The sequence below is a fragment of the Emydura macquarii genome, unplaced genomic scaffold, assembly GCF_026122565.2.
Source record: "Emydura macquarii macquarii isolate MOO-44397 ecotype Brisbane River unplaced genomic scaffold, CSIRO-AGI_Emac_v2 contig_1644, whole genome shotgun sequence".
Taxonomy (NCBI): Eukaryota; Metazoa; Chordata; order Testudines; family Chelidae; genus Emydura; species Emydura macquarii.
In genome coordinates, this window is record NW_027131781.1 from 5694125 (window position 1) to 5709170 (window position 15046).

At 42.8% G+C, this 15046-nt stretch overlaps 1 protein-coding gene across 1 annotated transcript in view; it reads left to right on the plus strand.

Moving 5' to 3' along the window:
• The window catches only part of MEGF11 (multiple EGF like domains 11), a 334716-nt gene that overhangs the window by 233497 nt on the left and 86173 nt on the right, over positions 1-15046 (plus strand). The window contains exon 11 of the mRNA XM_067555545.1: positions 4145-4319. Within this exon, the coding sequence (XP_067411646.1) occupies positions 4145-4319 (175 nt within the window). The remainder of the gene's footprint in view (positions 1-4144; positions 4320-15046) is intronic.

Consider the following 15046-nt stretch of genomic DNA (forward strand, 5'->3'; position numbering starts at 1 on the left):
TCTTATCCACTGTTACCCCCAGGTCCTTTTCTGCAGAACTGCTGCCTAGCTCATCGGTCCCCAGTCTGTAGCTGTGCGTGGGATTCTTCCTTCCTAAGTGCAGGACTCTGCACTTGTCCTTGTTGAACCTCATCAGATTTCTTTTGGCCCAATCCTCCAATTTGTTTAGGTCCTTCTGTATCCGATCCCTCCTTCCAGGATATCTATCACTTCCCCAGCTTAGTGTCATCTGCAGACTTGCTGAGGGTGCAATCTACCTCATCCTCCAGATCATTAATGAAGATGTTGAACAAAACCGGCCCCAGGACCGACCCCTGGGGCACTCCGCTTGTGTCCGGCTGCCAGCTAGACATGGAGCCATTGATCACTACTCGTTGAGCCCTATGCTCTAGCCAGTTCTCTATCCATTTTATAGTCCATTCATCCAACCCATACTTTTTTAACTTGCTGATAAGAATACTGTGAGAGACAGTATCAAAAGCTTTGCTAAAGTCAATGTATATCACGTCCACCACTTTCCCCACATCCACAGAGCCAGTCACCTCTTCATAGAAAGCAATCAGGTTGGTCAGGCATGACTTTCCCTTGGTGAATCCATGTTGTCTTTTCCTGAACACCTTCCTCTCTTCCAAGTGCCTTAAAATGGATTCCTTGAGGACCTGCTCCCTGATTTTTCCAGGGATTGAGGTAAGGCTGACAGGTCTGTAATTCCCTGGATCCTCTTTCCTCCCTTTCTTGAAGATGGGCACTATATTTGCTTTTTTCCAGTCATCAGGGACCTCCCCCTATTGCCGCGAGCTTTCAAAGATAATAGCCAATGGCTCTGAAATCACCTCAGCCAACTCCCTCAGCAGCTTCGGGTGCATTGCATCCGGCCCCATGGACTTGTGAATGTCCAATCCTTCTAAATAGTCTTGGACCCGTTCCTTCAGCACTGCGGGATGTTCGCCTCCTTCCCATTCTGTGCCGCCCAGTGCAGTAGTCTGGGAGCTGACCTTGTCTGTGAAGACAGCGGCAAAAAAGGCATTAAGTACCTCAGCTTTCTCCACATCCTCTGTCACTAGGTTGCCTCCCCCATTCTGTAAAGGGCCCACATTTTCCCTAATCTTCCTCTTGTTGGCAACATACCCGTAGAAACCCTTCTTGTTCCCCTTCACGTCCCTTGCTAGCTGCAACTCCAATTGTGCTTTGGCCTTCCTGATTTAATTCCTGCATGTTTGAGCAGTATTTTTATAATCCTCCCTAGTCATCTGACCAAGCTTCCACTTCTTGTAAGCTTCTTTTTTGTGTTTAAGTTCACCAAAGACTTCTCTGTTAAGCCAAGCTGGATGCCTACTATATTTGCTATTCTTTCTGCACATCGGGATGGTTTGTTCCTGTGCCCTCAATAAGGTCTCTCTAAAATACAGCCAGCTCTCTTGGATTCCTTTCCCCCTCATATTAACCTCCCAGGGGATCCTGCCCATCAGCTCCCTGAGGGAGTCAAAGTCAGCTTTTCTGAAATCCGTGGTCCATATCCTGCTGTTCTCCTTTCTTCCTTTTGTCAGGATCCTGAACTCTACCATCTCATGGTCACTGCTGCCTAGGTTGCCTCCCACTTCTACTTCCCCTACCAAATCTTCCCTGTTTGTGAGCAGCCAGTCAAGAGAAACATGACCCCTAGTTGGTTGCTCCAGCACTTGCACCAGGACGTTGTCTGCAACACTCTCCAAAAACTTCCTGGATTGTTTGTGCTCTGCTGTATTGCTCTTCCAGCAGATGTCAGGGTGATTGAAGTCCCCCATGAGAATCAGGTCCTGTGAACTGGAAACTTTCCCTAGTTGACTGAAGAAAGCCTCATCTACCTCATCCTCCTGGTCTGGTGGTCTATAACAGACACCCACCAAGACATCACCTTTATTGTTCTTGCTTCTAAGCTTAACCCAGAGACTCTCAACTGGCTTATCTCCAGTTTCATACTGGAGCTCAGTGACCACACACTTCTGTTGGGCACATGCCCTTATTGTTGCCCTTATTTCAGTCTAGAAGTGGAATCGAACCCATGGATTGGTGACAGAGCTGCCACACACTTGTTAGGAGACCTGGGGGTGGATTCCATTCCCCCAACTCTTTTGCAGCTCCCTGCACAATGCAAGTTTACTCTAGCTTTGTTGTGGGTGTTAGGATGGATTTTGCCCTTAATAAATAGCCTGTATCCCATGCAAAAAAGCTGTCCATTTTGATAAAAGAGCTAGCCTTGAAGTAGAAATGCTTACGGGGTATAGTATTTTCAATTGAATTGTCATAGACTGATTCAAACTGCTGTGATCGTATATTATTTTTGAAAGATTTAATTTAGACAACAGATGCTGCACTGGTGAAACCCTATAATATGTGCAGTAGAAACAAAACCAAAGAAACAAAAAATCCGCTCCAGAAATACTTCTTTAATGCTTAGCTTTCTGCTCCCATTAGATAATGATGAATAGATGCACAGGGAGAAAAAATGAGCTTTTTATTATTTTTATCTAAATGTTAAGAGGTGCTGTGTGAACAAACATAATTTCAGAGGATGCTTTGTCAGAAGAATTTCATGGTTGGTGCTTCATTAGGCTGATGAATTGTTTTAATTAGTCAGTAAAACACTATTTACGATGAAACATATGACAGTCGCAAAATGTGGTGATTCTTAGTCACAACAATATGTGACTAATCTCTTCTAGCAAAGAGAGTATAAAATATACTCACAACCAGGCTTTATGAGGTTACCTTTAAAATGAACATAGAAGATATTAATGTTATAGCTACGAAGAAACCCATTCAATCAAGACATGCCAGCCAATAACTATACACAATAAATAGAATCTTGATTGGTAGGAATCAGGAAGAAGATTCCTGGAATGTTCTCTCTCTTTATAGATCTCTGCTTTCAAGAATAGTAGAGGAAATCCTCACTTGTCACAAATGTATTCCTCTTCTCTCTACCCTAGGGCCAGATGGTGCCGTTAAGGCGCAGTCTTATGGGGCAGAGCCCCAGAAGGAACATGGCAGAGTACCCCAGCACTCAGGAGCAGCTTGTCCACTGGAGGAAATAGCACTCTCTCCCCTCTGCATCCAGCTAGCTTCACTGGCCAGTGTAGAGGGGAGGCAAGGCATTGGCCTTGACCCCTTTGCAAGGCCAGTGCCCCAGCGGGAGCTAGGAGGGAGCAGTTTCTGCACAGAGAAGAGGAAGTGGGGGGGAGCCCAAGGGGGTGCCCACTGGGTGCTCCATGGAGTGTGGGGGGGATGCAGGGACAAAAGGAAGAAGAATGGTTGTCACCTTACCTACCTTGTGCACCTGCACAAGGACCAGACATAATCCAGCCTGATTCCTATTCGTACTTTGGCTCCTTTCTGCTGCCAGGCGAGGGGGCAACAAAGGGGCCTTAGTGAAAATGGGATTCAGGCCCTGCATGGCTAGTGGAGACGCTCGCCCTTCAGCATGCAGACACCATAGAGTGTTCTTTTGTGACCCTCACTCGCCTCTCTGCACAGCTGAGAATATGTTGCAGGGTTGACGATGGCCCCAGCCCCGCACACAGCTTCAGGACTTTGGCTGTGCTGAGCCCCATTTGATGTACTTGAGAATTCCATGCATGGTCATTTCTGCAAGAGACGAGGTTTCCTCATATACTTTCCCTGTGTCTTTTTTAGCTGCCCTTTCTGAAAGGCTCTGCCTTATAGTCGCTCACCTCTGTGCCAGGAGGCTTGGACGGGATTCTGTTCAGAGCCCCTTTGCTCCCTGATCACTGTATGGTAATGGGAGTCTGGCTTTCTCCTCCTCCTATAGTTTATGCTACCTTCAAATTGCTCCTGGTCCCTGCCATCCTAAACTGACCATATTGTGCCTAAATACTGCAGTTTATGTGAGGTCCAGTCCTGCTACATTGATGCCGATGCCAAAACTCACATTGATTTGAATGAGAAAAAGAACAAATTCCATGGTGTGTGAAATCACCTGCTCCTTGCAGGTTTCTCAAAGCTCGTGCATAACATGACAGGTTGGTGTAGTGTTACCCTCAGCCAGACGTTTCCTGCCTTTTCTACTTTAAGGTGTTCTTGCTATTTACAAAACAGATTGTTTATTCATCTGTACCTCTCTGTAATGTCTGTCTTTCTTCATTAGCTGCCACCCACTGTCTGGAGAATGTACCTGTAAAGCTGGCTCGGCTGGACTCTATTGCGATGACACCTGTCCTCCTGGATACTATGGGGAAGGCTGCCAGCTGACCTGCCTTTGCCAGAACGGTGCAGATTGTGGTAGCGTGACAGGGAAATGCACCTGTGCTCCGGGATATATGGTGAGAGAGAGACGAAAAAATAACTGGGTATTTAACATGATGCCTGCAAAAAATCAGTTTAGTCTCATGGTCGTAGGTCTCATGGTTTTTTGTTCTGATGATCCCTAGCTGCTGCCCCCTGAATTGGGGGAGTGCAGTGATGGTTTAAGCCTCCTTTGTCCCCTACTGCAGGTTCTGAGTTGAGCCAGTCTCCTTTTGAGGAATTGTCTCAACGAAGCACATATTTTTAGACATGTGGGAAAGGATTTTCAAAAGTGCCTAAGGAAGGCAAGTTCCTAACTCCTATGGGGAGTCAGTGGTTGTTGGGCACCTAATTTGCTTAGGCATTTAAAAAACTATAGCCTATGGTGCCTAATTCTCCACTCATTAACATAGGAATAAATCAGGAGTAAATCCACCACTGTGAAACCAGTGTAAATTAGAGGAAGAAATCAAGCCCCACAGCATGCTAATTGCAGTTGTAAAATAAAAATCCTCTCTTCCCAGGAACACCATTCAAATTCACAGCATACAAATATTTTGGGACCCTTTACTTTCTCTATTAGTAAAAATATATATTGTGATATATTTTGCTCCCAGACAGCATTACTGCAAAGATGATGCCTAGTAAGTTCCTATAACCTTGCTTCAACATAATATTTAATCATAATAAAGAGCCTTCTTGCATTGACATTTAAGCAGCTTGGCTTTTGAGGATAGCTCTATAGTCACTGAAGCATATTTAGGCATTAGTATCATTGCTTGCTCATAATGTAGTCTAATCTCTGGCAATTAGTCCAGGAGGGGATGTAAAGCCTTGAAATTGCTAATTTATTGCCTCTGAAGTGTATTTGTCATTCATATGCATGCCAGATGAATCGAGTTACAATTGTTTTGTCAGATGCTAGACAACATAGGCTGCAAAGAAGACTTGGCAGAATCTCAGCCACCTTTTCTCCTCACCTTGAGCCCCTTCTCTCTTGCTGAGCTAGCTTTCGGGCACATTCCATCAGTTGGGTGTGGAACAAATATTAGTGCTCTACCATGGAGCAGCCTGCAGGTGGTACAGTGAGGCACCCTCTCAAGACACAAAGCAGTTCATCTCTGTGACAATCTTGAAACCAGATTCAGTCCCACATACGCACACATGACTCTTGCCGGAGCGATGGGAAGCGGTGGGGGTAGAATTTTGCCCTTGGATTCCACCAGCCCTGGGAGTGCATAGAGGGTTTCTCAATGTGAGCGTCTGGCACGTGGCAGCGCAGGCAATATAGTGCTGCTGGTATGGAACTGGACAGAGCTAATTAGTCAGAGTTGGCAAAATTAATTGTTCCATGCTTTTTTCCCCTAATGTGAAGCTTGGTTGATATAGCCAAGAGGGCAGCAATTGTGACATGTAATTGCAAAGTATTAAAGTGAGATAAAAATCAGACATTCTACAAAAGTGTTGGACATAAACAGAAGCTTCTGTATCAGGGTAAGGTAAAGGATTTCATGTAAGACAGAAGGATGTTTAATGTACAGTAGCTGGAAAGGCAGATAGGTTGGGCCCTGAATGTTTTGGTTTGTTGGATCGCTATAAGTGTAGTGACCAAGAAATGGCAGGGCTTTTTCCTGGCAAAAGACTCCTTCAACCCACTTCTCTTGCACAGATGGCCTGTTTTTTTAACTGTGCTCTGCCTCATTTGTGTGAGGGCAGCTGGGCAGGGTTTCAAAATGAATCATCTGCGAATGCAGCCAAAACTGGGAAATTTTGTTGGGATGCAGAACAAGCCATTAAAAACACAAAGCATCTGGTCACCTTTGCTAAATGTATTTAAGTGGAAATACAGCCATCCCATAAGTTGAAATGAGCTTGAGTGGTTTGCTAATTTTTTGGAAGTTAAGCAGATTTTAAGTTTTAAATAAAAACTTACATTATCGCTGTGAAAATAATTATTTATTAGGTGTTACATTTCTAAAAATTCAAATGCCTAAGCAAAATATTGGCAAGCTAAAATATCTTGGACAAGGTTTCTATAATTTTACATCTTTTTTTCCTTGTTAAACATTTTGGGTGAAATTTTATTGCCAGATCTCCACATCCATGTCTCCAAAATATGACTAATGCTGGTATTAAAGGTGCTTGTATGATATAGTTTGCTTCTGCAAATATACAGTAAGTAAAACTGTGTCCTCACTAGGGGATTAGACCACTTTAACAATATTGGTTTCTAAAGCAATATAGTTGAAGGGTACAAAAACTGTGTGTAGACCGGCCCCTAAGAGGTATCTGAAAAATCTAACATATCTGTGCGATTTTTCCCATATTCCGAGTTGTGTTTAACTGAGTGCTGATCTTGCAAGGGAATAACTCATTGGAGTTAATTGCTTCCCTCCCTTACTGTGGATTTGCACTAGTGTAACAGAGTTCAGATTTACACCGGTGGAAGTTAGAACAGAATCTGGCCCACTGCCAACAGAGTCTTCATATAAATATGTAACTCACATGTAAAGTGTGCATCACATCCCTGTCTCATGGCTAGCAAGGAAGATAACAGCCTACTGCTACTGCAGGTGGTGGAGTTATTTCAGTAGCTCAAGTGGCAGAAGTCTTTGCTGTAATGCTGAAATCAATAGGTTCAAGCCTTGCAGATGACCTGTGATTCAAAATATTACTTGTAGCCACCACAGACATGCCTATGCCCATATATTTACTCTTTACACATCTGCTAATGCATAGGGCAGATGGCAAAGTTTAGCATATAGGAACTTTTTCTGAGCTGAGGACAATCCACACACCGGCACTTTTTCTTTCTCTGTAACAGTTCAACTGTATGTGACCATCAGCCCCTGGAAAACAGAAACAATCAGAGCAGCATTGTTTCACTAGCATGAGGGAAAGGACATTGTAACTGAGCTGGAGGAAAGGCTGCAATTGATGTTGAAGGAGAAGAAAGCAGTTGCAGAAGGTTGTGGTGTGTACATGGCAAGGTGGCCCAGACAGTGGCAGAAGGATACCATGTATATGTGGTGAGGTGGCCAGACAGTGGCGGAGGGATAGTGTGTGTACGTGGTGAGGTAGCCAAACCATGGTGGAAGGATACCGTGTGCACATGGTGAGGTTACACAGACAGTGGCTTCTTTATAATACAAGTGGAGGCAAACTTTACCTTACATATTTTATTGTATATTTTCAGGTAATGGAGCATTGGGTAGGGGAGACAAATGATTATTAATACATTTCAGTTCAAATCTTGGACCCAGTGTGCAAGCAGAAAATAGGCTGTGTGATGGGGAGGTCCATGGGCGTTGAAGAGAACCGAATCTTCTCTGCTGCAGGCCACAGAGCTGCTCCAGCAACATCGGGGCTGTAGTGGGCCCTGCAGCTGCTAAGCCTCTCCTGTGCAGGGGATCTGACGGGTGCAGCTGTGGTGCTGAGTGTGGAGTACTTTAATAACAAGCAAGCCTTTTGGGAAGTTAGTATGTGGCACTTCTAATCAACAGGGGTGAGGACAGCCCCTGATTACTGAACTGGTTAACCACCAGTTGTGGATTTGAAAAGGCCTCCCACAACCATACCTGCATGTTGGGAATGCACACTATTGACAAGGAAGAATCCAATAAACACATACAGGGAGCCACTGTAAACGGGATTGAAGCATAGGAAACCTCTCTAATGGTAGAAATTCCACCCACTCATCACTGCCACAGACAGTCACTCCGTATGCTTTCTGATAAATGATTTGAATGTAATGATGGAGGTGACAGCAGGGGTTACACTGGCTTGCTGTGTCCTCCCTTCCCAAGTTTTTAATTTTGACTGCATTCCAAAAGTCTAAAAGCCAGATTCTATCCTCACTTACACTGTTACAAGCCCACTCAAGGCGATGGTGCTGCAAGGGTGTAAGTGAAGTCAGGATTTGCCCTGACCTTTCTTCTTTTGTTTTTGGTTCACAGAATTTTATTCCTATAATTCAATAAAGGAGGCGAAGAAGGCCAGAGGATATGAATTAAATATGACAGGGGACCACAGGAATCCTGACCTCCTGTCTCACAAGGAAATCTTGAAACCAACCCCTACACTTACCTATCTGCTTTCCAGTTACTCAAGTCATTATTTATGCTGCTGAAATCAGGCAGAAAAGTTCACACTTTCCATTCTGCAACTAATTGCAGTTCTCTGAGAAAGGATGGTTAACTAGCTGCCGAGATCTCACTTGGCTTTATGCCTTTGTTTCTTTATGGGGGTTTTGTTTTTCCTTTGAAAGATGTATTTACCTTCAGATTCTTTATTACTATCTGGTGTTGTAAGGAGATATGGCACTGGAACATTTCTCAGTCCAAAACACTTTCAGCAAACTTTAACACTTGTAGATGGAGTGTTTTGGTCAGCTTTTACTTCGGCGGGCATTCAAGTCTATATTTCACATCTAGGTGACAGAACTTATATTACTTTAAAGGTTTCATCTATTTATGCTGCAGTTTTTTGAAGACCTGTCTGTTTTTATTGAACCCCGCATGCTGGCAAGTAAAGCTAGCACTTCATCATCAAAATGAAAGAATTCATTCTGACAACTTTTCTTTTTCTTGACTATATTGGTAGTTTCCATACCGGCCCATCCCTGTATTATATGGTATGGAGAGGGATGGAAGCTATAAAAATGATGATCTCTTTATAAGAGATTACTTTTCTTTTAGAATGTCTCTCTGACTCCTTCAGACTTGCCCATTTATGACCCTTTATTATGCATCTATAGTCATTTGCATCTTTTGTTATTACTCCATCAAAACTGGATTTTAAAAAAAGTGATGTCCTTAGATTCTATCCTGATCTTAAGTCCTTATGTGTATGTAACTCCCATTTTGCTCAGTGAGGATTTTGTCTGCAGAAGGACTGTGAGATCAGGTCCAAGTGTGTCTGCGTCCCTAATTTTGTGTGTTAAGCAGTAGTTTCTGAATGTAATACTTGGTCCACTACTGAGAAACAAATTCTGCCTTTGAGTTTACATATACATTTCTGCACACATTTGGAGCAGAATCTAGCCTGTCACACACCATAAATAGCAGTGTGGACACTGTGTACTATAATTAAATACAAATCTACTAAAATATATAAAGAAAATATAACAAATAATCCATCAGTTAACACACACAAAAATCTCTGGCCAGTCTTCAGCTGCTGTAAAAGGAACAAATAGGCCCATACAGCCCACACCCAATGAGTAAAATCATCAACTACTTTCTTCCACCCTGTAAAACTGTAAAGGTCTTTGGGGGACTGAAGTGGCACTTCTGTTGAGTGTTCCCTCTGGACCCGGAACACACCACAACTGACCCTGAATCCTTGAAGGGAGTACACAAAAGAGAGGAAAACCATTCATTCATCTTATAAACAGAGACTGAGGCTGCAGCTTTCACTCACCCATCACTTTGGCCTGAGGGCAAAGAGTCTTGGGACCATGATAGCAAAGATAGAAACCTCCTGGAATGGATTGTGGGGGAGAGACACGTTGTGCCAGAATGGAACTTGAATTAGCAGTGATGAATGGTAGAGAGGGTCAAATAAGGACACCCTGGGTATTTTTACCTTGACTGTGTAGATGGACTTACAGAAAGTGATGGTCTTTTTACCCTCAATGTTGGTTCATGTCTTGCCATGTTGCATCATGTGGTGTAACCATCTCATCCTGCCCCAAATCTCTCTTTCTTTTTCTTCATAACAGAACAACATTTGGTATCCACTGTCTAGTCCTGGCCCTTTAAAATTCCCTCTTGAAGTTCAGGAGCATCTTACAGAAGCATAGTGTTCTTCAGCTGAATTTACCAAACAGGGCAGAAATCCCAGGCAGATCAGGAGGAATTCAAAGGCCAGTGCTTTCTAACACTCATGGTTGATACATTTATATTTATCAGAAGAATCACATTTTTCTGCATATTTGCTTTTATCTTTATTACAAATGTACCATCCTTGACCATTTCAGAAGCAATATGGGCAAAAGAATGAGACTCTTCATGGTCTTATAAACCCTTGATTCAGTAATAAAGGTATTTTATAAACTTCACAGAATTCTTTATATGAAAAATGATCCTGGGGTTGAGATAGTGGCTGTGTTTGGGAGTCTTTAATTCATTTAAATGATCACTTTCTCTTTGACGCAATTTTAAAAGTACTTCAGTGGAAGCTCATCTCAAAGCAACAGGGCACCTCATCAAAAGATTTAAAGAAAAAAAAAGGGCGGGGGGAATCTTCAATAGAGCCTCTCTCCTGTTATCCTGGATTTACTGAGCATATCGGTTACCCCCCTTTGTTAACAGCTCTTTTCATTTATAAGTATAAAATAAATTCAACTATTTCATCATAGTGTTTTCATTACCAATCACCAGAATAAATTTTACTGGCTGTAAGGGAGGAAGGTTTTGTGGTACAGCAGTTGTCCTATCAAACTGGAGTGTTACAGGCAACAAAAATAGTTTGCCCTGTCTTATTTCACGGATTACATAACAGCACAAAGAAGGCACATTTTCTGCTTGCTGGTATCTCATTTACATCTGTAATCCGTTGCTTTTGAATTAATGTGAATGGCTAGCGGTAGTGACAACAGCTAACAGAGGCCGCACAGGTTTGTTTTAGCTCAGGTGCTAGCAAGGTGTGACCAAATCAATCATCAGTTACAAGAGCAAAAAAACACCCTGAATCAAGGCCCCTAAACTAAAAAGGACTTAGTGTGGCCAGAATCTGAACGCGGAGTGTGATAGGGAAGCAACTTGTTTTTATTCCACCCATTTTTGGACTCTTCCTCCTCCCTGGCTGCTTTTTCAACATGTGATTTATTGTCCCCTCTTTTTGTTTTCTCCCCTTATAGTCATAGAAATAGTCATAGAAATAGTCATAGAAATATCCCTAGGGAAATTAAATAGAAAGAAAAGAATTAAAAAGAAATAGTCATAGAAATAGTCATAGAAATATCCCTAGGGAAATTAACTGTCTGAGGTGAGTGACATCTGCGTCCTGCCACATTTGTTGGGCATGTGTTATCAGTGATGACTTGGTATCTTGCCTCAGTGAAGAAGTGCTTATCTGGACCCATCTCTGCTACCTCAGCTACCCATGAAGATAAGAGAGAGGGATTGTATGCAGTGCGGGGCTAAACCATGAAGGGCTTTAAAAGTAAAGACTAGTTTGTAGTGGTGGGTGAGGGGGAACCAATGGAAGGATGCAGATAGAGGAGTATCATGATCAAAGCAACAAGCCAGGAAGATGATTTTTGGATAAAGTGTTTTGAATGGATTTAAGAGGAGCAAGGTGCTTTTATCAAGGCCAGAAAGTAGAATATTGCAGTAGCTGAGATGCATGGCAACAAAGACCTGGTTCAGCGTTTTAGATGTGTGGCTAGAGATATTGTACTGAAAGACGTAGATTTAGACACATCATGGATGTGTGGATCTAAAGAGAAGGCCATGTCGAAGATGAGCCCAGGTTATGGGCCTCAATGAGAGAGAGGATGAAAACGTTGTCTACTCTGGATTCATCTAATCTTGTCTGGAAGTTTGTTCCACAGATCCGCTCCACTGAGAATGCTTTAACCCAACTCCCATACACTGGGTTCTGGGCTTTGTGATCTGCACTGCCCAGATAATTGTTGTCGTCTTGGTGGTTCATAGATGGAGATGGAGTCTCTATTGCAGCTGGAACCAGACCTGTTAATTGCTTTTAAGATTAAGACCAATGCCCAAAATTGGTTGCATAGGTGGACTAGGAACTGGGGTGGGGAGGGACCCGAGCACCAGCTTTTTGAGTTCACAGCAACCTAAACCATGGAGGAGGCAGGCAACCACATCTTGCATCGGCCAGGCTCTCAATCCAGGATGTGGGAGACAGAGTTTTCTGTGAGATGGAGGTGAAAGAAAGTCTTTTTACTCATTGATATTTCCAAATCCTACAGAAAGTTTGTCAGTTGGGCTGTGTGCCTCAAGGCCTCCATTCATTGCTGTCCAAGAGAGCCCTCTGTGGCCAGGTCCATATTTTACCACACCCTTCTACTGTAATAAGCATCTCTACAATGGTCCACCTTTCAGGGTTTTACCATTTGCCATCCAGGACCAGCAGTTGGAGGGCCACCGTCCCATCCCAAGTTGCTGTTGAGAAGCAGACATCCAGAAACCATTTCCAGGAACTGTCTTTGTTTATGTCCAGGTAGAGTGGCCACTCTCATTTGGTTATCGGCAAGGATGCCTAATGTGGCAAAGGTTTCAAGAAGGCTTGGCATTCCTGTACAAAAACGGACTCAGCCAGAAGAATGACTTGTAATCCCTGGGAGTCCCCCACTGAATGCTCAGAGACCAACAGAAGGTCCTCATTGGGTCCCGTCTTGATACCCCTGCAAAATTATCATCTCTAAATTTGCTAACCTGTTGACTTGCATGCTCAAAAGATCTGCATCTGCATGCCCAAAATGGGAGCACTTGCCATTTTTGTGGGCATGGGGAACTGGATGGCCCAAGCCTTTCACCCTAGGCTACTGGTGCAAATCTGGACTAAATCAGTACAGATTGAAAATTATTTTCTGTTGGCTGTTCAATGGCCTGTATGAAATGAATTTGATCTCAGTCCAGCTCCCAGTGGGCATGTGTCCACATCACTAATCCCATGTCTATTGGCACTCATTGGCAGACTCACAGCTATTTGCTTAAGGTCAAGGTCGATTGTGAGGCCATGTGGCCAAGTTTACAATACCAATCTGGTGCTGCAGTGTGTGTGTGGGTAAACAGAGAACTTGCACCTTGAGAACTGTCAGTTTGGCACCTTTCACAAGCACTACGTTCATCCCAAACTGTATTCTATTTTTGATGAATTGTAGGCACCTTTTTGAAATCTTGGTCCCCTGTGGGATGGCACTGCCAGAGCACCAGTCTGTAGAATTGAAAAAAATGGCACCTGCGCTGATGAGGTTTCACTGGACAGTTTAATCAGTATCAATCACAAGAGGGGAACGTTCTCCCAGCCTCAGAATGTAAAACAGTACATCCTGTACCTGATCCCCAAGTAGGGTCATTGTTGGGAGACCACCTATCTGTTCCCAGGCTTTCAGAATCAGCTGCTTCCCTGCTGCCTTTTATACCAACAGACCAGGTGCTTGCTGTCTATTAAACTTGCCCTCATTCTCTCCCTGGAGCTTCTGCTGACCAATTAGACCTTTTTGTTGGATCACTGGCAGCTACACCGTCTGGGAGTCTTTTTGTCCCTAAACCTGACAATGTTTGCGTCCACATCTGTCTGTAGGGGACATAATGAAGGGTCCCCTCACACCCACAGGCATTTGTTGTGTGCTTTTTAAGAGGTGAACTATTGTGTTGGAATATTTAGCAAGGTCAGTGGATGCAGTTCACAGTGGTTCTGCTTGGTTTGCAGAAATTATGACTCTTGCCTGGAAATCCTTGCAGTTTTTTTTCAAGTCTCTTATGAACTTCCTTTATTTTGTTTTGTTTTTCTCTCTCCAATGGGAGGAACCTTTGAATCTGTACTGGGAAGGCCAAATTCTGCTTTGTTACTCAGGGTTTACGTTATCACCAATTATTGGTTTCAGTGGAATTGCCCCAGATTTACACGAGAACAGAATTTATCTCAGTGACTATCAAGTCCAAATTCTCCTCCTCCTCTTTTATTTACTTTTTCCTGTAAGCTCTGCAGCTGTTTCATATACCTCAATACTCCAAAATTTTGTAAGTGGGTCCAAAGGAGCTAATTTCATATAGGAATTCTGAATGCCTCTCTCTGTTACCAGTTGACATATTCTTTCTGTTTCAGCATTAATTGGCAATGTGGCTATGTCAAATTGTATTTCTATTTATGTAGCCTCATCCAGTATCAAAGGGGCTCAGTACATAACTGCAAACTGAGGTACTTGATATGAATTTTCTAGGGAAACATACAGTTTGTTTCATCGCCAACTATTAAGCTTCTAAACTTAAATATCTTCATTGGTGCTATTTGTCTATCTGTGGACAGTTCTTTGCATAGTTGGTAGTTGATTCTCTTTGTAGTTTAGATTCCAAATTGAAAATTTCAGTGTTGTTAAAACTACTATAATAGAATTAAATCATTGATTAGTTTTTCATTTAATTTTCTATTTAACTGTGGTCTCTGAGGCTAGATTTTATCCTTTTTAGAAAAGTGCACGTAAGTCTAAAATCCCAGCATAGTTTTGCATAACAGGAAGGCAGTAGAATTTCTACCAGATACTGGTCTCTGTTTTCTCAGGGTGTGCGTGCATGCGTACGTGTCTTGTTTGTCCAGGGGTTCTTCACTTCTGCTAAACATGGCTTAGTGTTGAAGCCATACTTAGTGTCTGTGTGTATATACATGTTTGTGTTAACACACACACACTCTTAACCATGAAGGTATTGCCATGATTTTATATTGTGTGTCTTTGGTATTCTGATTATTCAATATAGAGCTGAAACCCTGATCATTATTTTTATGAACATACACAGATCAGGATAGTAGCAGTGACTAGAAGTATATTAAGCAGACAATGCAATATATACATATTACATTGCCCAGTTCTGACTGCTAGATCCATAAATACATAGAGCTGAAAAATATGATGGACCAAAATCATCCCTAGTGCAAGCACATTGCAGTGACGAGATTCACTCAGAAAAGGGTTTGGCCCAGTATATTGTAACATTTTGCACCTTGTTTGGGATGATTGAAATGAAAGTCATATTTATATGCCAACTTCTCAAAAGAGGACATACCTCAGTCT